This window comes from Schistocerca americana, chromosome 2 (assembly GCF_021461395.2).
Source record: "Schistocerca americana isolate TAMUIC-IGC-003095 chromosome 2, iqSchAmer2.1, whole genome shotgun sequence".
Taxonomy (NCBI): Eukaryota; Metazoa; Arthropoda; class Insecta; order Orthoptera; family Acrididae; genus Schistocerca; species Schistocerca americana.
This window is the reverse complement of record NC_060120.1, coordinates 443,772,352-443,800,273: the sequence shown is the minus strand read 5'-3', so window position 1 is coordinate 443,800,273 and position 27,922 is coordinate 443,772,352. Positions and strand designations below refer to the sequence as shown.

At 45.4% G+C, this 27,922-nt stretch overlaps 1 protein-coding gene across 1 annotated transcript in view; it reads left to right on the top strand.

The window, feature by feature from the left end:
* Positions 1-27,922, top strand: part of LOC124595136 (SET domain-containing protein SmydA-8) — a 280,059-nt gene that overhangs the window by 158,590 nt on the left and 93,547 nt on the right. Inside the window, exons 4-5 of the mRNA XM_047133735.1 lie at positions 16,165-16,416; positions 26,625-26,935. Of these exons, the coding sequence (XP_046989691.1) occupies positions 16,165-16,416; positions 26,625-26,935 (563 nt within the window). The remainder of the gene's footprint in view (positions 1-16,164; positions 16,417-26,624; positions 26,936-27,922) is intronic.

Below are 27,922 nucleotides of genomic sequence, written 5' to 3'. Positions count from 1 at the left end.
GCGCCACGGCTATTGCCCCGTGCTAACCCATACATCAAATGGGCATCTGTCAACTCCGCATTTGTAAACATTGCACGGACTGCAAAACCACGTTCGTGATGAACACTATCCTGTTGATGCTACGTACTGATGTGCTTGATGCTAGTACTGTAGAACAATGAGTCGCATGTCAACACAAGCACCGAAGTCAACATTATCTTCCTTCAATTGGGCCAACTGGCGGTGAATCGAGGAAGTACAGTACATACTAACGAAACTAAAATGAGCTGTAACATGGAAAGTAAGCGTTTCCGGACACATGTCCACATAACAGCTTTTCTTTATTTGTGTGTGAGGAATGTTTCCTGAAAGTTTGGCCGTACCTTTTTGTAACACCCTGTATTTTATTTATTCTTTCTTAAGTGGACTGCGCAGAAAATCATTCACCAGAAGTGAATAACTTTCTAGTAACACCAGATCATATTAACAGCTTTCGGCGCGGGTTAGCCGTGCGATCAACGGCGTCACATCGCGGACCGTGCGGGTCCTTGCGCCGTCTGTTCGAATCCTCCCCCGGGCAAGGATGTGTGTTAGATTAGGTAGGTTGATGTAGTTCTAGGTCTAGGGGACTGATGACCTAAGCAGTTTGGTGGCATAGTTCTTAGAGCCATTTTTTGACCTTTCGCGTAAATTTTCTTTACATAAACGGCCGTATCTTTGGATTACGTTGACGTAGCTCACTTTTCTACACCACCATGGGACCGTATACCGCAGGAAGTGCGATACATTTCCGCTTCTGATGTCCACCCGTACTCGAGGTAAAAGAGTTGTAAGGGTTGGGTGGACAAATAGACGGTCAAGAAAGTGAGACTAGTAAGGTTCCATTTTTACCGATTTACGTGACGAAATCCTAACAACGAAAATAGCTACCACAGTTACTGAAGATGAGGGCCGCATAAATAACACCCGCTACTCTTTATTCGATATGTTCCAGTTGCAGTCGATACATCAGCATATTAATCGTTGCTACGCTTTCGATCCAAATCACGTTTACAGAAAAAAGCAGCACAGCACTCCGTCTTCAGGCCATAAGTGGCCCATCGGGACCATCCGACCGCTGTATCACCCTCAGATGAGGATGCGGATAGGAGGGGCGTGTGGTCGGCACACCGCTCTCCCGGTCGTTATGATGGTTTTCTTTGACCGAAGCCTCAATTGGCATCACGAGGCTGAGTGTACCCCGAAAAATGGCAACAGCGCATGGCGTGGTCACCCATCCAAGTGCCGGCCACGCCCGACAGCGCTTAACTTCGGTGATCTCACGGGAACCGGTGTATCCACTGTGGCAAGGCCTTTGTCCTACGTTTACAGAAATGCAAATAAAATCCATTTGCCTATACACGTGGTAATTCAGATCCCACTATGAATGCCACTACGTTGTAGATGTGCGAGCATTCCCATTGCTAGCCACCTTAAGGAAAACTTCGGCTAATGAATGTTTTCTGGCTGTGGCACGTCTAATGGAGAATTCTAAACATTTTAGAATGCGTTTGGCAGCTACGTCGCCGTTTATTTCCTGGGGTGGTGCAGAATTATCCTACTAAATTTACTCGCTAATAAAGTTTTTTGTTATTTCGATAAACATCCCGAATGATTGTCACATAACTGGTGACATAAAGGTAGACAATTCATGTTTTTGAGTCCATAAAGCTCTATGCAACAGAAACTGCTGATCATTTTGCCATTTTCATTGCGAAATTGCCGGCTTATTCACGTATGGGGTAATAATAGAGGGCTGTTTGCCTGGGTTGTCTGCTAGCGTAGTGAAAGGTGTTTGCTACTTCAAGGGAGGTCTAGTTAGTTTTCGGTTCTAATCTCGATGGAGACAGATAGACTATCAGTAAAGGAATTTTGAAAAATTCTAGCGCCCCCAATACGTTTTATTCCTACCTTTATTCTGTACCGGCGCCCTGTGGATGTCGATATGAAACTCTTGTAGAATTTTATACTTGTTACTGCCTACGTTTTTCCGCTTCTGTCAGTAATTGGACTGACTTAACTGTGGCAGTGAATGATTTTTAACTGAATTTCGTTATGAATCTTCACGCATTGCTAAATTTGCTCTCTGGTAAGTCAGCAACGGTAATCCAGTATGACTGGTCTGAACGTTGACACAGACCATTTTGCGGCCGAATGCGCATAATATTTTGCTAATTCGTAACGATCTGGGTTACTTTGTCTTACTAAAACAGTTATGTTATCGCGATAAGCTGAAATTCATTTTTATTAGTACAGTTCGTACTAATTAGCGTTTCTTCTTTCATTTATATATTATATTTAGGTGTTGTGCTTAACACACTAATCAGCATTAATATAGTCTTACAGATGACTCTAAACAGTCTGACAAATTTAGGAAAGTTTTTCAATTTCACGCCTGTGCATAGTATGTTGGTAGCACTTCGTCGCCTTGCCTGTTATGCTGCGTAGCAGACTTTAAAGCTGAGCGGATCAGCATAACGAAAAGGCGAGGGGTCTCGCTCGTTTTGTCCACGACTGTACCATTGAACAGCTATTCTCATGTGGGGGAAGGTCTCGTATTACGACGTAACCGCCTGTTTGATCAATCTTTTTTACGGGCATCATTCAATGTTTTTCTAATTTCTACTTCGTTCCTGTTTCTTATTCTCCGTGAATAGACCCTGCAATGGTGTGATGTGACTGCATTAGCACTTTAAAATGTTGTCGCACTGTGGATGCACATACGCATTCAGCAGCCTCTTTCTCTTTATTATGGACATTAACTTGCTACTATCGACACTTAAAGAGAGTTGCCATTCAGTGTACGAAACAGAAATACTTTCATTATGTAATTCCCACAAAACATTGAATTATCTGCCTATTTTTGAGAAGTTACAGGAGGCCAATACGGGGGGATTCAGCTGCCCCTCTATGGGTTTTATGCAACCCGCAATGCCTTCGGGTACCCCAAAAAAGATTTTCAAACTCTCTCTCTCACTACACACGAACTATATCCCCCAAAGAAAAAATGAACAGAACCTTTCCGTACGAAATATAACGTGCTTAAAATTGCACTGTGATAGATTTGCGCTAGAGGCCGCAGTTTCCGAATTATTCAAGAAAAGCTTACAAAACTGATTTTTTTTTCCTTGAATAACTGGAAAACCGTGGCTCCAACGAGACTGTATCACAGTATAACATTAAACAACATTAAATTTCCTGCAAAAAGGTCCTGTTCATTTTCTCTGTGCGACTTATAGTCTGCGCGTAGCGAGCAAGAGCTTTAGCGACCACATCATCAGTCCCTAAACAACTTTGTCACTGACGCCGTACCGCCATTGCGCTCTGCAGAAGAAACAAAAGAACTTCAGGGTTTAACGTCACGTCGACGACGACGTAACTGGAGTACACGCTCGCATTGGGGAAGTAACTCGTTTGCCAAACCCTTTCACTGGAACCATACTGGCATTAGCTTTAAGCGATTTAGGTAAACAACGGGAAAGTAACCTAACTTAGCAATCGGACTACGCTATAGATCCCCCTGTCACCGTGTAATAGGATTACGCAACAGATCCCCCTGTCATCGTGTAATAAAACGGCTCCGTGTGAGCCGCTACATGGCTCGTTACCAGAGTCACATACTCAAAACACACCTGGGTGGACTTCCGACACTCAGGGAATTTTAATCCGGAATTATGTTATATTATCACTCTTAGCATAGTTTGCAAATGTGAATGCAGGTCGTCTGCTGACGTATGCGTGGGCTGTCTGCTGTGGGTTCTGTGAATGTGGAAATGCAGTTTAGCCAACCATTGTATCAAGTAGAGTGCGACTGCACTGGACCAGAGAGACATAAGTTCCCCGCGCGTTGCCAGGCCCCGTTAGGTTGGCAGGTAGCCGCTGTGCAGACTCTCTGAGACCCTGTGGCCACCGTGTGTGGACCCCGGACGAGGAGAGACGGTTAAGATTCCCTGCTGAGACTCTGCTGAGTATAGACGCTCTGTGTGATGGCTCCTATAGTCATCTTAGTTAGGACATATAGTCAGGTTGCATAAAATTGCTTTTCTTTTTTTTTGTATCAATGATGACAGGCCAGCATTCCATATAACCGTACCATTAAGTAAAGTGAGTGGTCAAGGATTTATTTTCATGATTTTGTTAAATAAAATGTTGTTGTTACATAACATTCTTTGTCTCACAGCAACGTCTTATTTCCGTTACCATTCCAGTTAAGTTAATCAAACTTTCAACTTAAAGTTAACCAACAATCAGAAATTTTGTTGTAATATTTGCACATGCAAACGGTCGTAGGCGTCTTTAATAAAAGATACAGGTGCCATTTTCAAGTTGAGGATGCCTGCCAAGGCTTTGCGAAAAGCAAGTATCATGCAGCCGCGCTGTACGTTCGAAAAAGTAATACAGAATCAGAAGAAACACTGTCAGTATCCTGTTCCAACCCACTCTGCGTACATATAACGTCACACGCCACAACATTGTCAGAGACAACTTCCGGGATTGGCAAGTAAAACTTATTCTTCTTCGTACGAGTGTTTGTGCATGCGTGCATGTGCGTGCGCGGGCGCGGGTTTTTGTGAGTGCGTATGTGTGTGCGTGTGCGTGTGTGTGTATGTGTGTGTGTGTGTGTGTGGGTGTGCGTGTGCGTGTGCGTGCGTGCTTGTGTTTTTGCAATTAGGACGCTCAACAACTAGTTTATTAGCTCCATTGGTTGGTTCAAATGGCTCTGAGCACTATGGGACTCAACTGCTGAGGTCATTAGTCCCCTAGAACTTAGAACTAGTTAAACCTAACTAACCTAAGGACATCACAAACATCCATGCCCGAGGCAGGATTCGAACCTGCGACCGCAGCGGTCTTGCGGTTCCAGACTGCAGCGCCTTTAACCGCACGGCCACTTCGGCCGGCAGCTCCATTGGTAAAGTACTCCAAGACGAATATGGTAAAACAGCAAAATCTAAAAATGTGTGACATGTAATGTCATGTAATTAACAATACCTCCCATTTCAAGTCACAATTACCCACAAACCATGAAGACTGTAAAATTTTTAACTTAGTCATTGTTAAAATGTGTTATCAAAATTCTGATTGAACGATGGGATAAAGGGTAAAAAAGCAACTCACTACAATGTGATCACTTACACAAAACGAGGATGAGCCAGCCACATTGATGACAAGGAGCAAACCAGACTGCCGTCTCATTTCCTTCTAAAACGGGCGACAGATCAGTTGGTAAACTAACTTCTTCCGTCTTATGTGAATATACATATAAAAAATACAATTAAATTGTGGCGCACTGAAATTTCTATGCGACAAGGACTACACACTGGATGGTCCTGCCGCCGGAGCAGAAAGTGAAGCGACATTGGACTATACCCTATCCGACAGTAAGTGAGGCGAGCTTGAAAGTTAGATATTATTTTATAAAACTGAATGTGACTCATACTGGTTATTTAAATCATTTAAATTCCTTCAGCATTCAGCTGTATCCTATCAAGATTAATACTGCGTATGACCAAAGAGGAAATTTTTAAGCACAACAAAAAAGTATTGCATCCACCAAAATTTCAATCAGTACGACGTGCTGAAATGCACAAAAGAGAAAACCATCACTCGTAACGGAATTACTTTACTATTCGTTAACGAAAAACCCGCACCGAATAACGATTCTGACTACACAAATATACACACATCAGAAAACGTTTTGCATCACCCCTGTTCCCAGAACTCCTGAAGATAGACGTTTACTCTGGATATTGTATCAGAGACACAGTCCCTTTGACTGCTCAGAGATGTTACTAAACCCGCTCAAAGATGTAAACAACCATGGATGAGCAGCGCCAATTAGACGGAGGGGGTCAGATAGTCAATCAGTTCCACTCATTCCACCAGGAAGGAGGTACACGGCTCGTGTTGTCAGTAGTTCAACCATGCCTAGACGGTCAAAATCGCGTCCGCATTATTACTTTGTACCAGGAAGGGTTCTAACAAGGGAAGTGTCCAGGCGTCTCGGAGTGAACCAAAGCGATGTTATTTGGACATGGAGGAGATACAGAGACACAGGAACTGCCGATGACATTCCTTGCTCGGGCTGCCCAATGGCTACTACTTCAGTGGATGACCGCTACCTACGGATTTTGGCTCGGAGGAATCCTGATAGCAATGCTACCATGTTGAATAATGCTTTTCGAGCAGCCGCTGGATGTCGTGGTACGACTCAAACTGTGTGCGATAGGCTGCATGATGGGCAACTTCACTCCCGACGTCCATGGCGAGGTCCGTCTTTGCAGCCACGAGACCATGCAGCGCGGTACAGATGGGCCCAACAACATGCCGAATGGACCGCTCAGGATTGGCATCACGGGCTCTTCACCGATGAGTGCCGCACATGCCTTCAACCAGACAATCATCGGAGACGTGTTTGGAGGCAACCCGGTCAGGCTGAACGCCTTACACACACTGTCCCGGGAGTGCAGCAAGGTGGAGGTTCCCTGCCGTTTTGGGGTGGCAGAATGTGGGACGGACGGACACCGCTGTTGGTCATGGAAGGCGCTGTAGCAGCTGTACGATACGTGAATGCCATCCTCCGACCGATAGTGCAACCATAACGACAGCATATTGGCGAGGCATTCGTCTTCATGGACGACAATTCGCGCCCACATCGCGCACATCTTGTGAATGACTTCCTACAAGATTCGACATCGCTCGACTAGAGTGGCAAGCATGTCCTCCAGAAATGAACGCTAACGAACATCCATGGGATAGATTGAAAAGGGCTGTTTATGGATGGCGTGACCCGCCAACGATTCTGAAGGATTTACACCGAATCGCCGTTGAGGAGTGGGACAATCTGGATCAACACTCTCTTAATGAACTTGTGGATAGTATGCCACGACGAATGCAGTCATGCATCAATGGAAGAGGACGTGCTGCTGGGTATTAGAGGTACTGAATGTGTACAGCAGTCGGAACCACCACCTCTGAAGGTCTCACTGTATGGTGGTACAACATGCAATGTGTGGTTTTCATGAGCAATAAAAAGGGCGGAAATGATGGTTATGTCGATCGCAATTCCAATTTTCTGTAGAGGTTCCGGAACTGTTGGAACCGAGGTGATGTAAAGCTTTTTTTGATGTATGTAGTTTCTACAGTTCTGTACCTAACCACATTTCAAAAATCGTAACAGCACTGTGGCGGATTAGAGAACGATTTACCACTCACCTGTAACGTTGCTCACTGCGTGCTTTATATCAGAACAGAAACCTAAAAGAAAAGTGCTGGTGTGATATATCCTGTAAGATGTAATCGTGCAGAGGACTAGTTTGGCCCTAATCAAGTCGATTCTCAGATTTTGTGTTGTTCAATCTGCAGATTTTCTATTTGAAATTCTTACATGTGACGTAGCATGTGAAAGTTGCTGGATTTGGACGGATTACTCCTGTAACTGAAATACCAGATCTGAAGATGGTTCTGAATGAACCGGAACCGGTCATATGAATAATAAAAAATTTGCAATCAAGACGGATTTTAAGTAACATTATAAAATCACTGATTGCTGTTATCCCATAAGACATTATGTCTGTTTTTGCAAAATTACATGAGAACCTCAATAACATTTCTGACTTTTCTGCCAAAATAGTGACTTAATTTTGAAAAAGAACATCCATTTTAACGTAAAGGGTCGAACTGTGGACATACACGACATGTTATGAAGACGTGCAATATACACGATAAAGTCGCATTAATTTCACCACCACCTATGTTCGATGTCAAAGTGCAAGAACAATTCACAGGAGGAAGGTGGCATCACTAGTGTCGGAGAGACGTGGAAAACAGAGCGGTCGTTCTCTAAACGCGGAAATAGAACAATTTATCTGACGTCCAATAGGACATGATCATTGGCTTTCTGCCCAAGGATGGAAGCTTATCTGAAACGGCTATATTTGTAAACTATTCGCGTGCCATCGTGGTTAAAGTATACCACGCGTGGCAAAATGTCGCTAGCCGAAACCAGCACCGAGGCAACTTTGGTACACCACGAGCCATTGATGACAGAGGTGAACGACGTCTGCGGAAATGTGTACGGGCTAGTAGATGTGCAACTGTTGAGCGACTGGCCGCTCAGGTGAACCAAGGGGCTACCAACACTGTCTCCTCAATGATCGTTCAGCGAACGTCGCTGCGTATGGACCTTCGCAGCAGGTGCTTGCTTCATGCAACCATGCTGACTGCTGTTCATCGGCGACGAAGGCTGGAATTTGCACTTCAGTACCGGAAATGGATCTCCACTGAGTTGCGACACGTGGCCTTCTCAGATAAGTTACGTTGTGTGCTCTGTTAGGGAGACAGCAGTTGGCGCGTATGGAACAAGATATCTGAGAGCAAAGTGTCCAGGCCGGAGGAGAGAGCATTATCGTCTGGGGAATGTTTTTGTGGCATTCCCTGGGTGATGGCGCCTTTCTGAAGGCACAATGGTTCAACACAATTATGCATCTATGCTTGGGGGCCATATCCACCCCTACATGCAGTTTGCGTTTCCTCGGCACAAAGACGTCTACTAGAAGGAAAATGCAGCGTTTCACAGAACTCGCAGTGTGCGTGCATGGTTCGAAGAGCACCAGAATGAGTGTATCGTAGTCCTCTGGTCACCAAACTCCCCGGATGTAAACCCAGTCGAGAAACTGTGGGACCACCTTGATCGGCTTGTTCGCGCCATGGTTCCACAGGCGATGAACCTACCTCAGTTGGTCACAGCACTGGATTCGCCATGGCTCCACATTCCTGTCAGTGCCTCCCGGAACCTCTCCGACTATCTTACTGCACGTCGCGCAGCGGTTCGCGGGACAAAAGGTGGTCACTCAGCGTGGTCACATTAATGTGACTGGACAGTGTATATTGGTTTCACTACATATTAACTGGATCAAAGAAAAGGAAAAAAATGTTCAAATGTGTGCGAAATCTTATGGGACTTAACTGCCAAGGTCATCAGTCCCTAAGCTTAACCTAAATTATCCTAAGGACAAACACACACACCCATGCCCGAGGGAGGACTCGAACCTCCGCCGTGACTAGCCGCACAGTCCATGACTGCAGCGCCACAGACTGCTCGACTAAACCCGCGCGGCAAAGAAAAGGAAGAATATGATCGTATTGTTCTCACGGTCCGGGTTTAGACCCAGATTGCCTTTAGATAATTGCACTCTTGCTCATTACCCACGGAATACGATGGAAGCCAGGACAAAGTATTCAGAAATATAGGATCTAATGGTGGAAGTTCGCGTACATTTAAAGAATTATAGCGGATATATTCAGAAATGGTACAAACAATAGCAGAAACAATACGAATAACATAACATACAGGTAACGAGTCAGTCAAACAAACATTTACAGGTTCAGTCGTTCCCAACACACTAACACGCATCAGTGACGCAAGGGTTACCCTTTCCCACCGCTAATCAACTGGCCGCATATCGAAACTGACTCAACCAACTAGAAATTCCTCCGCAGCATGAGAGAAAACCTTAGTAATTCAGGGCTCATTAGCTAGAACTTGGTACTACAAAAGGTGTTGCGAAGACTCTCAATTTTACAAAGACAAATTACTCTGCAAAATGCTACGGAAATACCAAATTCCTAATCATTTACGAGGCACATGGCCGTGATGGGACCACAGTGACAGGCATCTGAATTCACACAAAAGAACAAAGCAAGAAGCTCCAACAGACTGCCTGGCACGCTAGCTTACAAAGTATTGCGCATACAGAAATCATCTATAAATAAAATATTTCAAGGCAAAACAGGTCCGCAGCTCGTGGTCGTGCGGTAGCGTTCTCGCTTCCCGCGCCCGGGTTCCCAGGTTCGATTCCCGGCGGGGTCAGGGATTTTTTCTGCCTCGTGATGACTGGGTGTTGTGTGATGTCCTTAGGTTAGTTAGGTTTAAGTAGTTCTAAGTTCTACGGGACTGATGACCGTAAATGTTAAGTCTCATAGTGCTCAGAGCCATTTTTTTTAGACTGACAGCCCATTCTTCCTCAAGAGACGAAATCAAATAATGTAATGTTGTTGGACGCTGGTGTCTGGAATGAAGTCGACGTTCTCATCCCAAAGGTGTTCGATTGGGTTCAGGTGAGACTCTGGACTTACCAGTCCATTTCAGGAATGATATTGCTCACAAACCATTGCGCCGCAGATGAAATATTATTTTGTGTATTTTCGTGGTAACAGTAACAATCATCCTCCAGTGTATGCAGTACATAATTCTGTAACATTTGTCCATATCCCACCGTATTTGACCTTGTTATAACCTCTTTGAGGGGACTGCAAGGTAACTGCGAAAAACACCGTAACACCACCTCTTCCCTTCCTCACGGATTTCCCTACACATGATGGCAGGTAATGGCATCGAGGCATTCGCCAAAGCCAAAACCTGCCATCGGATTGCGACAGGGTATAGCGTGATTAATCTCTCTGAATAACCCGTTTCCGTTCACCTCTTCAAGCATCGCCTGCACTGACTAAAGAAAAGTATGGCTTATGAGATTATTCCTTTGAACTCCCTACGCATGTTGTGGTAGTGGGACTGCTGGTTGCCCTATGGAACTCAGGAGTGATTCCTTTCGCTGGTTTCATGTAATTTTTTACTATCACCCTACGCACTGCTCGACGGTTCCTGCCCCATCAGAAAGTAGGGCCTGGTAATGGTTTAGCTGCGGCTGTTCCTTCGCGTCTCCACATCACCACAAGTCGACTTGGACAGCTTGATAAGGGTTGTAATGTCTCTGATGGCTTCGTAACCCTGGTGACATCCAACGGCCAGTCCACATTCGAAGTCACTGAGTTCTCCTATCCGAACCATTCTGATATTACTGCTTGTATATTGGCAGCACAGTACTCCCCGTTTCCTTTTATGCTGGCATGTCCACCTCTCGTGACATTTAGTGGTGAATTCCACATTACAGAGGCGTTTTCAGATACTTTTTATCCGATATTGCAGCTACTGTAACGTACCCTTCCATCCTGGCAGATAAAGTTAGAAAAATAATTAAATCGAGCAAAAACTATGCAATGCATGAATAAAGATTTGCCTCGGGAAAAATACGTCACAAATGTGATGGTACGAAGCGGTAATTATTATAACACGCATCAATAAGTAATCAGTTATCTTGTTGTATTTTACCAATTTCATTGTTTCTTGCAGGCCATCTCTTATTGTCTTTGTTTTAATGTATCAGGCACTGGTGGCTGTTGTACTAGACCATCATCGTTGTTTGACAGCATTTTTAATCGTGAAAGTGTTAAACTGGCTTCCAAGTAAAAAGTGGTGATAAGTATTACTTTTGACTTCGTAGTAAAGAATATACAGGTTCGAGTTCTTAAGAATGTAGTATTTAAAAGATACGACGCGAAAAGCTACCAGTCGTTCTGACTTCAAACGATGTGTGCACAATTCCTGACACATCATCTGCAACATAAAACTCATACAACAAAATTAAAATATCTTTATTTCTACAAAGAATGGAGACAAACTTACTATCAGTATGACATATGCAATAAATGAGATAAATTACATAGCTCAATCACGTATACTCCCTTTAGGCTCCTAGGCAACATCTGAACTGTATTAAGAATAGGAAGTCCTCGCTTCCGAATCTTTTGTTTTACAGAAAGTTGAATGAAGTTTACAATTTATCTTTGACATATCTCGTCTATACTGTCTTTCAATTACAACCAATATGCGTTCATATTGTTTGACGTTAGGTACATGTTTAGGACATGGTTCTATAACAGATCAATTATTTCATCGTAAGAATTAATAAAAATGAAAAATAATGGTGGTACAAGATACGTTTCACTATACAGATGTACTGACTATTTAAACGAATTTACAACGCACGCATGACATCAGTCTCTCTCACACTTGACTAAATCTGTAATTACATAATTTAATAGTCTATGTGATAGTCGTCTACAACCATGGATTAGTATTGGTATTCGACCCACACCATCCTTTGCACTGTTCCCAAAATTGGGGGTTGCTCATGAACAGTATTTGTAACAATTGATTCACCTGGAGGGGAGCAAAGGTTTGGTGTGCCAGTTTCCAGTTAATCTACACCAAGGTGACGAAACTCATGGGATAGCGATGTGCCCATATACAGATGGCCGCAGCATCGCGCACACGAGGTATAAGAGGGCAGTGTTTTACGGGGCTGTCATTTGTACTCAGGTGATTCATATAAAAAGGTTTCCGACGTGATTATCGACGCACGACGAGAATTAACAGACTTTGAAAGCGGAATTGTAGTTGTAACTAGACCATGCAACATTCCATTTCGGAAATCGTTAGGGAATTCAGTATTCCGAGATCCACAGTGTGAAGAGTGTGCTGCCGAGAATACCAAATATCAGGCATTACCTCTCACCACGGACAACACAGTGGCGGACGGCCTTCACGTAACGACCGAGAGCAGCGGCGTCTGCGTAGAGTTGCCAGTGCTAACAGAAAAGCAACAATTCGTGAAATAACCGCATTAATCAATGTGGACGTACGACGAACGTATTCGTTAGGACAGTGCAGCGAAACCTGACATTAATGGGGTATGGCAGCAAATGAAATACGCGAGTGCCTTTGTTAACAGCGCGACATCACCTCTCCTGGGTTCGTGACCCCATTGGCTAGACGCTAGACAACAGGAAAACAGTGGCCTGATCACATGAGTCGCAATTTCAGTTGGTAAGAGCCGATGGTAGGGTTCGAGTGTGGCGCAGACTCCACGAAGCCATGGACTTGTCAACAAGGCACTGTGCGAGCTGGTGGTGGCTCCGTAATGGTTTATGCTGTGTTTAAATGGAATGGGCTGGGTCCTCTGGTCCAGCTGAACTACTTGGACACCATTTGCAGCCATTCGTGGACTTCATGCTCCCAAACAACAATGGAAGTTTTATGGCTGACAATGCGCGATTTCACTGGGACACAATTTTTGGGGAATGGTTTGAAGAACATTCTGGACATTGCGAGCTCATGATTTGCCCGCCCAGATCTCATGACGTGAATCTCTTCGAACATTTATGGGACATAACCGAGAGGTCAGTTCGTGCATAAAATCCTGCAATTGTGGTCGGCTGTGAGCATGGCTCAGTATTTCTGCATCGTTCGATGAGTCCATACACGTCAAGCTGCCGCACCTTCTACGTCTACATCTACATATATACTCTGTTAGCCACCAAGCGGTGTGTGGTGGAGGGCACAATTCGCGCCAAAGTCATATTCCCCCCACCCCCTCTGTTCCACTCGCGGATCGCGCGAGGGAAAAACGACTGTCTGAACGCCTCAGTACGAGCTCTAATTTCGCTTATCTTTGAATGATGATCATTACGCGATTTGAAAGTTGGTGGTAATAATACATGCTCTACATCCTCGGTGAACACGGTAATTCGGAATTTAGTGAGCAGCCCCTTCTGTTTAGCGACGCTCTCGTGATGGCTAAATGTACCAGTCATGAATCTTGCCGCTCTTCTCTGGACCTTGTCAATCTCTTGGATGAGACTCAACTGGTAAGGGTCCCATACAGACGAACAATAAGGCTGGACGAAATAACGTATTGTAAGCTATTTCCTTTGTTGAAGGACTGCATCGCTTCAGGATTCTACCAATAAACCGCAATCTAGAGTTCGCCTTACCCGTTAATTGTGTAATCTGATCATTCCATTTGAGATCATTTCGAAGTCACACCCAGATACTTGACTGATGTTACCGCTTCCAAAGACTTATAATTTATTTTGTACTCATACATTAATGGGGATTTTCGCCTTGTTATATGCAGTAGGTTACACTTACTAATATTGAGAGATAACTGCCAGTCATTACACCACGCATTTATTTTCTACAAATCCTCATTGATTTGTTCACAACTTTCGTGTGATACTACTTTCCTGTAGACTACAGCATCGTCGGCAAACAGTCTAAGACCGCTGTCAATACCATCAACCAGATCGTTTACGTAAATCGTAGATTAGATTAGATTAGATTAGATTAGTACTTGTTCGATAGATCATGAATACGACATTTCGTAATGATGTGGAACGTGTCAGGTTAATAAAAGGTGTCTATACAAGATATTACATTAGACAAAATATTACATGACACTCAATATTTTTTTTTTCTTTGTGGAGGTTGGGAAATTACCCACTTACTATATCCAAAAATTCTTCTAATGAGTAGAAGGAGTTGCCATTAAGAAATTCTTTTAATTTCCTTTTAAATGCTATATGGCTATCTGTCAGACTTTTGATGCTATTAGGTAAGTGATCAAAGACTTTTGTGGCAGCATAATTTACCCACTCCTGAGCGAAAGTTAGATTTAACCTTGGGTAGTGAAGATCATCCTTTCTCCTAGAGTTGTAGCCATGTTCACTGCTATTACTTTTGAATTCGGTCGGACTGTTAATAAAAGAATTTCATAAGTGAATATATATATTGTGAGGCTACAGTGAAGATCTCTAGCTCTTTAAATAAGTGTCTGCAGGATGATCTTGGATGAGCTCCAGCAATTATTCTGATTACACGCTTTTGTGAAATGAACACTCTTTTACTCAATGATGAGTTACCTCAGAACATGATGCCATTCGAAAGCAGAGAATGAAAATAGGCGTGGTAAGCTAATTTACTCAGATGTATATCGCCAAAATTTGCAATGACCCTAATAGCATAAGTAGCTGAACTCAAACGTTTCAGCAGATCCTTAGTGTGTTGTTTTCCCGTTCAATCCCTCATCAATGCATATGCCTAGAAATTTTGAATATTCTACCTTAGCTACCAATTTCTGATTGATGTCTATATTTATTAACGGTGTCATTCCATTTATTGTGTGGAACTATATATACTGTGTTTTGTGAAAGTTTAATGAGAGCCCATTTGCAGAGAACCACTTAATGATTTTCTAAAAAACATCGTTTACATTTTCACTAGTTAATTCCTGTCTGTCGAGTGTGATAGCTATACTTGTATCATCGGCAAAAAGTACCAGCTTTGCATCTTCGTGAATATAGAATAGCAAGTCATTAATGCATATTAAGAACAGCAGAGGACCCAAGACCGAACCTTGCGGCACCCCATTGTTGATTGTTCCAGAGTTTGAGAAATCACCAGTTTTTTGCATACTATGTGAACTGTTTATTTCAACTTTCTGCACTCTTCCAGTTAGGAATGATTTAAACCATTTGAGCACTGTCCCATTCATACCACAGTGCTTGAGCTTATCTAGAAGTATTCCATGATTTACACAATCAAAAGCCTTTGATAGACCACAAAAAATCCCAACGGGTGACTTCCGGTTACTCAGAGCATTTAATATTTCTTTAGTGAAAGTATATTTAGCATTTTCCGTTGAAAAACCTGTCTGGAAACCAAACTGACATTTTGTTAAAGCTTTATTTTTACAAAGGTGTGAAGCTACTCTACAATACATTACTTCTTAAAAAGCAGAGGACCTGTTACGCTGCCGGCCGGAGTGGCCGAGCGGTTCTAGGCGCTACAGTCTAGAGCCGCGCGACCGCTACGGTCGCAGGTTCGAATCCTGCCTGGGGCATGGATGTGTGTGATGTCCTTAGGTTAGTTGGGTTTAAGTAGTTCTAAGTTCTAGGGGACTGATGACCTAAGCAGTTAAGTGCTCTGAGCATAGTGCTCAGAGCCATTTGAACCATTTTGAACCTATTACGGTGCCATGGGGCACACCTGAAATTACTCTTGTTTCTGCTGAAGTTACCCCGTTCAGGACGACATACTGCTCCCTGTCCGTTAGAAAACTTTCTATCCAACCGCGTATGTGATTGGATAGACCGTACGCGCGCACTTTTTGTAGCAAGTGACAGCGCGGAACACCTTGCCGGGCAGAAGGAGGTGCGACACGATATTAGGAGGTATCCCATGACTTTTGTCAAGTCAGTATAAAATAACAGAGAACCTGTTAGCCTACGTACCACAATTAGCTGTGCCGCATGGCAGGTGGAGGCTCCCCATTCTCAACGTATCGGGTTGGTCCTGTAGGTACATGTGTCCAGTTTAATCCCCACATTGTGGATTGCATCAGTAACATTGAGATAACTAGTTTTCTTCTGTTGTCGTATTGTGTTTTGCGGCTGTACTCCCGGCAGGTGAGCATCAGCAGCTTCGGGCAGGAGCACCCTACCTACCAGTGCGTGACGGCGCTGCGCGCGCTGCGCCTGCGCACTGCAGACCCGGCGCGCTGGCAAAAGCTGTGGGCGCTCGAGTCGCACTGCGCGCACCGCCGCGGCACGCCCAAGTACGAGGCGGACCGCGTGGCCGTCGCGCAGTTCGTCCGCCGCTTCTTCAAGATGGCTGACTTCTCCGAGGAGGACATCCTGCGCGTCTGCGGCATCCTGCAGGTAGGCCACGCCTCACCTGCGTCTTCTTCTCTGCAGCGGAACAAATTCTACAGCGCGACTGACGTTGGAGATTTTACCTTGTATTGTACGACCCAATTTCTCGCAAGTGTATAGATACACTGCGAACAGTTTCTTCCAACGAGGACGACATCTGCTATGAAACTTCTCTTTGTATGCAGGGCGTTAAAAAAAAGTATTCCATATTTTGAAAGCTTGTAGTTGGACCAAAATAAGAAAAAGATATCCAGTTAAAATGGGCTCTAAAATGCATACATTAACAATAATTAGCGCTTCTTTATGTTCGATACTGCGAAATATAGGGGGTGGACAAAAATATGGAAGCACCAAAAACACTACACAACACCTAATACGGAGTAGACCGCCATTCAAAACACCTTCCAGTCGTCTCCAGATGGTTTTCAAGGGAACCTTACACCATGCTTCCCACAAAATTGTGGTAAGTTCGGGTAACGATGATGTAGTGGTGACAGAGCAGCCATCTCTGCGTAGTAGACCACAAAGACGCAACAATACTGAGACGTGATGAGTGTGGTGGTCAGGGCAGACACGACAGTTCATCCACGTGTCACAAAACCAGTCTTGGATGATGCGAGCTGTTTGAGCAGGGGCCCTCAGCATCACCATTGACATTCGGGAGGACGACGGTTCAATCCCGTCTCCAGCCATCCTGATTTAGGTTTTCCGTGATTTCCCTAAATCGTTTCAGGCAAATGCCGGGATGCTTCCTTTGAAAGGGCACGGCCGACTTCCTTCCCCATCCTTCCCTAACCCGAGCTTGCGCTCCGTCTCTAATGACCTCGTTGTGGTGTCACCGCCAGCCACCACACTTGCTAGGTGGTAGCTTTAAATCGGCCGCGGTCCATTAGTACATGTCGGACCCGCGTGTCGCCACTGTTAGTGATCGCAGACCGAGCGCCACCACACGGCAGGTCTCGAGAGACGGACTAGCATTTGCCCCAGTTGTACGGACGACGTAGCTAGCCATGCACACTGACGAAGCCTCGCTCATTTGCAGAGCAGATAGTTAGAATAGCCTTCAGCTAAGTCGATGGCTACGACCTAGCAAGGCGCTATTGACGTTACAAGTGAGACTCTGTAGATTCAGGCAATAAACTACCGATTTAAAGCTACCACCTAGCAAGTGTGGTGGCTGGCGGTGACACCACACTCGTTGTCGACGGGACGTTACAAAACACTAACCTAACCTAACCATCACCATTGAGGAAAGGGCAATGTACCATGGTACGGATCTGATCAGTCAAAATTGACACATAACCCTAAGTAGTACTGCAACCTTGCATAATAACCAACTACGTTTCGCATATAATATCACGATACGCGTGCCCAAACCTTCACTGTACTCCTTCCTTGTTTCGGACAGTAGCTGGACTCGTCCCACCATAGGCAGGTTTCATGGCTTCGACACTACGATCTTCTGTTTCGAGCATTGGTATGTGGGTTTGGAATTCCAGTACGCCCCGTTTCTCGACCTCCCTTCGTGTTGCTTTGGTGCTAGCAGGGTTCGCGAGTGCGACATTCAGTTCTCCAGTGACTTTTGCAGGTTTCGTTCTCTTATTTTTCGCCACAATCCTCTTCAAAGGCCTGCCGATACAGTCATTAAACACACACTTTCATCCGCATTGTGTCCTAGTGGATGATGTTTTTCCTCTTTCCCTGCATGCAGTTCAAATCACAATACGCTGCCTCTTCAAACACCAAACACTTCACCTCACATTATTACCGAAGAACCCACCAAACCAAACGGAACTTGTAAAGTAATCTGCATGCTGTTATGCATGACCTTCACTTGTGAGCCATTGCTAAATGAGGTACCCGGTATGGTGTCCATTCATATTAAAGCACGCTTCTATCTGACATCTTAGGGAATCATGTTGTTGTTGTTGTTGTTGTTGTTGTTGTCTTCAGTCCTGAGACTGGTTTGTTGCAGCTCTCCATGCTACTCTATCCTGTGCAAGCTTCTTCATCTCCCAGTACTTACTGCAACCTACATCCTTCTGAATCTGCTTAGTGTATTCATCTCTTGGTCTCCCTCTACGATTTTTACCCACCACACTGCCCTCCAATGTTAATTTGTGATCCCTTGATGCCTCAGAACATGTCCTACCAACCGGTCCCTCTTCTAGTCAAGTTGTGCCACAAACTCCTCTTCTCCCCAATTCTATTCAATACCTCCTCATTAGTTATGTGATCTACCCATCTGATCTTCAGCATTCTTCTGTAGCACCACATTTCGAAAGCTTCTATTCTCTTCTTGTCCAAACTATTTATCGTCTATGTTTCACTTCCATACATGCCTACACTCCGTACAAATACTTTCAGAAACGACTTCCTGACACTTAAATGTATACTCGATGTTAACAAATTTCTCTTCTTCAGAAACGCTTTCAAAAAAAATGGTTCAAATGGCTCTGAGCACTATGGGACTTAACATCTTAGGTCATCAGTCCCCTAGAACTTAGAACTACTTAAACCTAACTAACCTAAGGACATCACACACATCCATGCCCGAGGCAGGATTCGAACCTGCGACCGTAGCAGCCTCGCGGTTCCGGACTGCAGCGCTAGAACCGCACGGCCACCGCGGCCGGCCAGAAACGCTTTCCTTGCCATTGCCTGTCTACATTTTTTATCCTCTCTACTTCGACTATCATCAGTTATTTTGTTCCCCAAATAGCAAAACTCATTTACTGCTTTAAGTGTCTCATTTCCTAATCTAATTCCCTTAGCATCACCCGACTTAATTCGACTACATTCCATTATCCTCGTTTTGCTTTTATTGATGCTCATCTTATATCCTCCTTTCAAGACACTGTCCATTCTGTTCAACTGCTCTTCCAAGTCCTTTGCTGTCTCTGACAGAATTACAATGTCATCCGCGAACCTCAACATTTTTCTTTCTTCTCCATGGATTTTAATACCTACTCCGAATTTTTCTTTTGTTTCCTTTACTACTTGCTCAATATACAGATTGAATAACATCGGGGACAGGCTACAACCCTGTCTCACTCCCTTCCCAACCGCTGCATCGCTTTCGTGCCCCTCGACTCTTATAACTGCCATCTGGATTTCTGTACAAATTGTTCATAGCCTTTCACTCCCTGTATTTTACCCCTGCCATCTTTAGAATTTGAAAGAGAGTATTCCAGTCAACATTGTCAAAAGCTTTCTCTCTGTCAACACCTGCTTTCTTTGGGATTGGAATTATTATACACTTCTTGAAGAGTTTTGTCAGGACTGGCTCTCCCAAGGCCGTCAGTAGTTCCAATGGAATGTTGTTTACTCCATGGGCCTTGTTTCGACTCAGATCTTTCAGTGCTCTGTCAACCTCTTCACGCAGTATCGTATCTCCCATTTCATCTTCATCTACATCCTCTTCAATTCCATAATATTATCCTCAAGTACATCGCCCTTGTATAGACCCTCTATATACTCCTTCCACCGTTCTGCTTTCCCTTCTTTGCTTAGAACTGGGTTTCCATCTGAGCTCTTTATATTCATAAAAGTGGCCGTCTTTTCTCCAAAGGTCTCTTTAATTTTCCTGTAGGCAGTATCTATCTTACCCCTAGTGAGATAAGGCTCTACATCCTTACATTTGTCCTCTAGCCATCCCTGCTTAGCCATTTTGCCCTTCCTGTCAATCTCATTTTTGAGACGTTTGTATTCCATTTTGCCTACTTCATTTACTGAGTTTTTATATTTTCTCCTTTCATCAATTAAATTCAATATTTCTTCTGTTACCCAAGGATTTCTACGAGCCCTTGTCTTTTTACCTACTTGATCCTCTGCCGCCTTCACTACTTCATCCCTCAGAGCTACCCATTCTTCTTCTACTGTATTTCTTTCCCCCATTAGTGACAATTGTTCCCTTATGCTTTCCCTGAAACTCTGTACAACCTCTGGTTTAGTCAGTTTATCCAGGTCCCATCTTCTTAAATTCCCACCTTTTTGCATTTTCTTCAGTTTGAATCTACAGTTCATAACTAATAGATTGTGGTCAGAGTCCACATCTGCCCCTGGAAATGTCTTACAATTTAAAACCTGGCTCCTAAATCTCTGTCTTACCATTATATAATCTATCTGAAATCTTCTAGTATCTCCAGGGTTCTTCCATGTATACAACATTCTTTCATGATTCTTGAACCAAGTGTTAGCTATGATTAGGTTATGCTCTGTGCAAAATTCTACCAGATGGCTTTCATTTCTCTCCCCCAATCCACATTCACCCACTATGTTTCCTTCTCTTCCTTTTCCTCCTCTCGAATTCCAGTCACCCATGACTATTAAATTTTCGTCTCCCTTCACTACCTGAATAATTTCTTTTATCTCATCATACATTTCATCAATTTCTTCATCATCTGCAGAGGCAGTTGGCATATAAACTTGTACTACTGTTGTAGGCATGGGCTTCGTGTCTATCTTGGCCACAATAACGCGTTCACTATGCTGTTTGTAGTAGCTTACCCGCACTTCTATTTTTTTATTCATTATTAAACCTACTCCTGCATTCCCCCAATTTGATTTTGTATTTATAACCCTGTATTCACCTGACCAAAAGTCTTGTACATCCTGCCACCTAACTTCACTAATTCCCACTATATCTAACTTTAACCTATCCATTTCCCTTTTTAAATTTTCTAACCTACCTGCCTGATTAATGGATCTGACATTCCACGCTCCGATCCGTAGAACGCCAGTTTTCTTTCTCCTTATAACGACTTCATCTTGAGTAGTCCCCGCCCGGAGATCCGAATGGGGGACTATTTTACCGCCGGAATATTTACCCAAGAGGACACCATCATCATTTAACCATACGGTAAAGCTGCATGCCCTCGGCAAAAATTACGGCTGTAGTTTCCCCTTGCTTTCAGCCGTTCGCAGTACCAACACATCAAGGCCGTTTTGGTTAGTGTTACAAGGTGAGATCAGTCAATCATCCAGACTGTTGCACCTGCAACTACTGAAAAGACTGCTGCCCCTCTTCAGGAACCACACGTTTGTCTGGCCTCTCAGCAGATACCCCTCCGTTGTGGTTGCACCTACGGTACTCCCATCTGTATCGCTGAGGCACGCAAGCCTCCCCACCAACGGCAAGGTCCATGTTTCATGGGGGTAGGTAGGGAATCGTGCACTGTCTTAAAAACTCCCCGTTGGTCATGGACACGCCTTCCTTTAGTGTCTCAAACCTTTTGGGTCAGATTAAAACATGAGATAGTGGGTCCACAACCGATTATGTTGAGATATGGGACCAGTGGTCGGAAATGCATATTTACTGTGTTATGGATCTACACAGCGTATACCTCATAACGATCACGTAGCTCGGAGTAATTGTTCTAAGTGACGACCATCAGTCTCAATGCATGCATGGTAACGGCGCATGAAGGTCTGCCCCGCTTTTTCAAGGATCCCTGGCGTCTGTTGATCCAGGATGCAGACAGCTTGGAGACCCCCAAGCAGATCTTCATCCATTTCTACAACAGTGGTAGCGTGAAGACTGCCCTCGCTCCAGACATGGCTGTTGCGGGAGATGAAAAGACCACCACGTGTGAACAGTGCAAACTGTGCGAAGTTCGGCACTACAGTACTGCGGTGGATAATCCACTGACAGAAGTGAATAAGGGGCTGCAAATCCACTGGTTCAAGTGCTTGCACATGCGTTCTTTATGATAGGGGTGTAATACCTGTTCCACAAGTACTCTCCACACTGTATCTTTCGAAGTGTGGGTCTTACGGGCAAATTGAAGGGTGTTTATTGCTAGATGGTTGGCGACACGATTCAGCCCCATCGCTTCATGTCTTTGGCAGGAACCTTGGCCGGCACTCTGTGACGTGAACGACTTCGTACCTGGTAAGATGGTATCCATAGAGATAAAGTTCTTCCACTTAGGATGATGCCTGTTGGGAAAGCGGTCTCCGTAAATTCGCACTGCTTTACGGACGTTATATCCTGCGGCACCGTACATGCATGCCTGTCAACTCTCGTGACGATTAACGTTCCGTCTCTGGCTACGCGTCATGCGTCGTACACAGAAACATGCCTTACCATGGAAACATTGGAAGCTGTCTGATGCAATGGACAACTGACACTAGGGATAGCGGTGTTCGTGAGGCACAGGTTAATGCGCCGGTGCGATGCATGCGATCGTCACATGATACACGTGCTGTGAGCTAAGTTGTGTAAGGAACGTTTGTTCGGTGGTCAGGGATATACGCTGTTTACCACCTGCTGCCTGTTCCAGTGTACAGCAGACACCAGAGATGTTTTGCAAGAGTCCGGCAGAACTGAATACACCGTTGCCATGCATGCATTGAGACTGATGGTAGTTGCTATGCGTGATACGCTGTGTATATCCCTAACACAATAAATAGCTCCCTATCTCCATGTAATCGGCTCTGAACCAACTATCACCAGTTTAAGTTTGACCCAAAGGGTTTGAGTCACCCTGTATATTATTACAGTATATGAGGCTTGCATAAAGCAAGATTTCTGGTTCCATGACAACAAAGACTCCTGTTGTTGAGTTCAGGGGTAATCAGCTGACCGACGTATTGGACCTTTCCTAATTGCCCATTGTGTGAGGTGATCTCGCACATTTCGGAGAAAACTGGCTCCTGCTCCACCATATATGAACAGCATTTCGCGCCGCTGTTGAAACTGTACTTCCTCTGCAAACGACTTGCCTGTAGAAGCAAGATGCCTTACTTCAACTGATGCATGAAACCGACCTCATCTGTGATCAATATGTTGTGGAAAGAGGATCTTCACCATATCTTTGCAACAGCCATTGGCAGAAATGCGTACTGGTAGGCTGATCTTGTGGCCGAAGAGCTTGGACACGTTGGACACGATATGAGTATAGAAACTGTTCACGCAATATCGCCCAAAGTAAAGGATGACTAACCCAGATGTGTGCTGAAACTCTACGCACTACGCAGGATCTTCTTCCACTCGTTGCAAATTCGCTCCTGCACAACAGGAGTACGAATGATGCGAGGTCGCGATCCGTAGTTTTTGATGTTATTGAGCGGATGACTAATAGTGCACAAGGTTTGCTTTCTAGATAGCTTTCAGAATAGCTGCTTCCATTTGCCAGACCGTAACAGAAGATCTGCCATTTCCCGTGTGGAATAATAGGCCTCCACTACGCAGCTAAGTGAAAAGATAAAACTGTAACATAAAAGCATTTCACAAAATTATCAAAACACAAACTGGTTCCATAGGTTCTAGTGTAGAGCTGCACTTACTCAGAACTGTGAAAACAGTTTAAGTAACACTAACAGATGTTTACTGCAGACAGTAAAGGAGGAATGTGTCATCATTCGTTTATTGCAATCTGTAGGACGTGTCCGGATGTGGTTTCCTATTTGAAGTATTCCGTAAAATTTTGGAAATTTGTGGTAAGGACTATGAGACCAAACTGCTGAGGTCATGAGTCCGTAGGCTTACACACTACTCAATCTAACTAACTTGTGCTAAGGACAAACACACACGCCCATGCCCGAGGGAGGACTCGAACCTCCGACGGGGAGAGCCGCACGGACCGTGACAAGACGTCCCAGACCACACGGCTATCCCGCGCTGCTTAAATATTGTGTACACACTCCTCTCTACGAGTCCAAGTTTGTAAGAGGAATTTCCGAACACTCCGTCTAAAGTTTTGCAGTAGGTTGTTCCTAATTCGAAGTTAAGTGGTCTTCGTTGGATGTTGACTCTTGCGTAGACAGAAATTAGCCGAGAGCGGAACAAGAGGTGGCAACTGTGATGTCCCCTACCGCGTCACCATACTGCCACGACTGATAGCCTCCATTTTGTACATTGCTGACAATTCGCTGTAGCAAGTGGTGGCCTGCTCGTGCCCTGGGCTGACAACGGCTTTACATTTGAAATTACGATGAAATGAACACCCTTAGCTGCTTACAGGCGTTGACATACGTCATCGGGGACAGATGAAAATGTGTGCCCCGACCGGGACTCGAACCCGGGATCTCCTGCTGACATGGCAGACGCTCTATCCATCTGAGCCACCGAGGACATAGAGGATAGCGCGACATCAGGGATTTATCTCTAGCAAGCCTCCTGCGAAACCTACATTCTCAACGTATTGTCCCGCACTACATTCGTAGTGCCCCCGCCCATTATACTCATTACCCGCGGCGCGTTGCCGATCCCCGTAAGAGTTCGGGCACTGTTTGTGCGTTCGCACAGAAGAAGAAGATGGTCAAGTGGCCGGTGAGCCTTCAAATTCAAATGGTTCAAATGGCTCTGAGCACTATGGGACTCAACTGCTGAGGTCATTAGTCCCCTAGAACTTAGAACTAGTTAAACCTAACTAACCTAAGGACATCACAAACATCCATGCCCGAGGCAGGATTCGAACCTGCGACCGTAGCGGTCTTGCGGTTCCAGACTGCAGCGCCTTTAACCGCATGGCCACTTCGGCCGGCTCGGTGAGCCTTAACTATATATACAATCCTGGAAATTGAAATAAGAACACCGTGAATTCATTGTCCCAGGAAGGGGAAACTTTATTGACACATTCCTGGGGTCAGATACATCACATGATCACACTGACAGAACCACAGGCACATAGACACAGGCAACAGAGCATGCACAATGTCGGCACTAGTACAGTGTACATCCACCTTTCGCAGCAATGCAGGCTGCTATTCTCCCATGGAGACGATCGTAGAGATGCTGGATGTAGTCCTGTGGAACGGCTTGCCATGCCATTTCCACCTGGCGCCTCAGTTGGACCAGCGTTCGTGCTGGACGTGCAGACCGCGTGAGACGACGCTTCATCCAGTCCCAAACATGCTCAATGGGGGACAGATCCGGAGATCTTGCTGGCCAGGGTAGTTGACTTACACCTTCTAGAGCACGTTGGGTGGCACGGGATACATGCGGACGTGCATTGTCCTGTTGGAACAGCAAGTTCCCTTGCCGGTCTAGGAATGGTAGAACGATGGGTTCGATGACGGTTTGGATGTACCGTGCACTATTCAGTGTCCCCTTACGATCACCAGTGGTGTACGGCCAGTGTAGGAGATCGCTCCCCACACCATGATGCCGGGTGTTGGCCCTGTGTGCCTCGGTCGTATGCAGTCCTGATTGTGGCGCTCACCTGCACAGTGCCAAACACGCATACGACCATCATTGGCACCAAGGCAGAAGCGACTCTCATCGCTGAAGACGACACGTCTCCATTCGTCCCTCCATTCACGCCTGTCGCGACACCACTGGAGGCGGGCTGCACGATGTTGGGGCGTGAGCGGAAGACGGCCTAACGGTGTGCGGGACCGTAGCCCAGCTTCATGGAGACGGTTGCGAATGGTCCTCGCCGATACCCCAGGAGCAACAGTGTCCCTAATTTGCTGGGAAGTGGCGGTGCGGTCCCCTACGGCACTGCGTAGGATCCTACGGTCTTGGCGTGCATCCGTGCGTCGCTGCGGTCCGGTCCCAGGTCGACGGGCACGTGAACCTTCCGCCGACCACTGGCGACAACATCGATGTACTGTGGAGACCTCACGCCGCACGTGTTGAGCAATTCGGCGGTACGTCCACCCGGCCTCCCGCATGCCCACTATACGCCCTCGCTCAAAGTCCGTCAACTGCACATACGGTTCACGTCCACGCTGTCGCGGCATGCTACCAGTGTTAGAGACTGCGATGGAGCTCCGTATGCCACGGCAAACTGGCTGACAATGACGGCGGCGGTGCACAAATGCTGCGCAGCTAGCGCCATTCGACGGCCAACACCGCGGTTCCTGGTGTGTCCGCTGTGCCGTGCGTGTGATCATTGCTTGTACAGCCCTCTCGCAGTGTCCGGAGCAAGTATGGTGGGTCTGACACACCGGCGTCAATGTGTTCTTTTTTCCATTTCCAGGAGTGTGTAATAAGATGGTATCTGTTCTTTCGGACATGTCCGAAAGAACAGATACCTTCGGTGACCATGCAGCTCGTTAGAATGAAATTACAATGAAATGAACACCCTGTAACAGCCCGTAAGCAGCTAAGGGTGTTCATTTCATTGTAATTTCATTCTAACGAGCTGCATGGTCACCGAAGGTATCTGTTCTTTCGGACATGTCCGAAAGAACAGATACCATCTCAGTATATATCTTAGTATTTACATTTGACTCAAGCGGGTTCTGGCGTCAACGTTGCGCAGGTGAACGGGCACGAGGTGCCGCTGACGGAGCCGAGCTACGTGTCGGTGTACGAGTGGGCGTCTCTGCTGGAGCACAGCTGCCGCGCCAACTGCTCCAAGAGCTTCAGCGAGGCGGGCGAGCTGCTGCTGCGCGCGGCGGCGCCCATCGCGCGCGGCCAGCGGCTCACCATCTGCTACTCGGACTCGCTGTGGGGCACCGCCAGCCGCAGGCAGCACCTGCGCGAGACCAAGTTCTTCTGGTGCCGCTGCGCGCGCTGCACCGACCCCACAGAGATGGGCACCTTCTTCAGCGCGCTCCGCTGTCCCCAGCCGTAAGTACACCGCCCTGTCTACTCCCCTCAATGTCGTAACCTATTTAATACACTGTTGTTGATGTTGTTGTGGTCTTCAGTCCTGAGACTGGTTTGATGCAGCTCTCCATGCTACCCTATCCTGTGCAACCTTCTTCATCTCCAAGTACTTACTGCAACCTACATCCTTCTGAATCTGCTTAGTGTATTCATCTCTTGGTCTCCCTCTACGATTTTTGCCCTCCACGCTGCCCTCCAGTACTAAATTGGTGATCCCTTGATGCCTCAGAACATGTCCTACCAACCGATCCCTTCTTCTAGTCAAGTTGTGCCACAAACTCCTCTTCTCCCCAATTCTATTCAATATCTCCTCATTAGTTATGTGATCTACCCATCTAATCTTCAGCATTCTTCTGTAGCACCACATTTCGAAAGCTTCTATTCTCTTCTTGTCTAAACTATTTATCGTCCATGTTTCACTTCCATACATGGCTACACTCCATACAAATACTTTCAGAAACGACTTCCTGACACTTATCTCAATACTCGATGTTAACAGATTTCTCTTCTTCAGAAAAGCTTTCTTTGCCATTGCCAGTCTACACACTATATCCTCTCTACTTCGACCGTCATCAGTTATTTTGCTCCCAAAATAGCAAAACTCCTTTACTACTTTAAATGTCTCATTTCCTAATCTAATTCCCTCAGCATCACCCGATTTGATTCAACTGCATTCCATTATCCTCGTTTTGCCTTTGTTGATGTTCATTTTATACCCTCCTTTCAAGACAGTTTCCATTCCGTTCAACTGCTCTTCCAAGTCCTTTGCTGTCTCTGACAGAATTACAATATCATCGGCGAACCTCAAAGTTTTTATTTCTTCTCCATGGATTTTAATACCGACCCCGAACTTTTCTTTTGTTTCCTTTACTGCTTGCTCAATATACAGATTGAATAGCATCGGGGAGAGGCTACAACCCTGTCTCACTCCCTTCCCAACCACTGCTT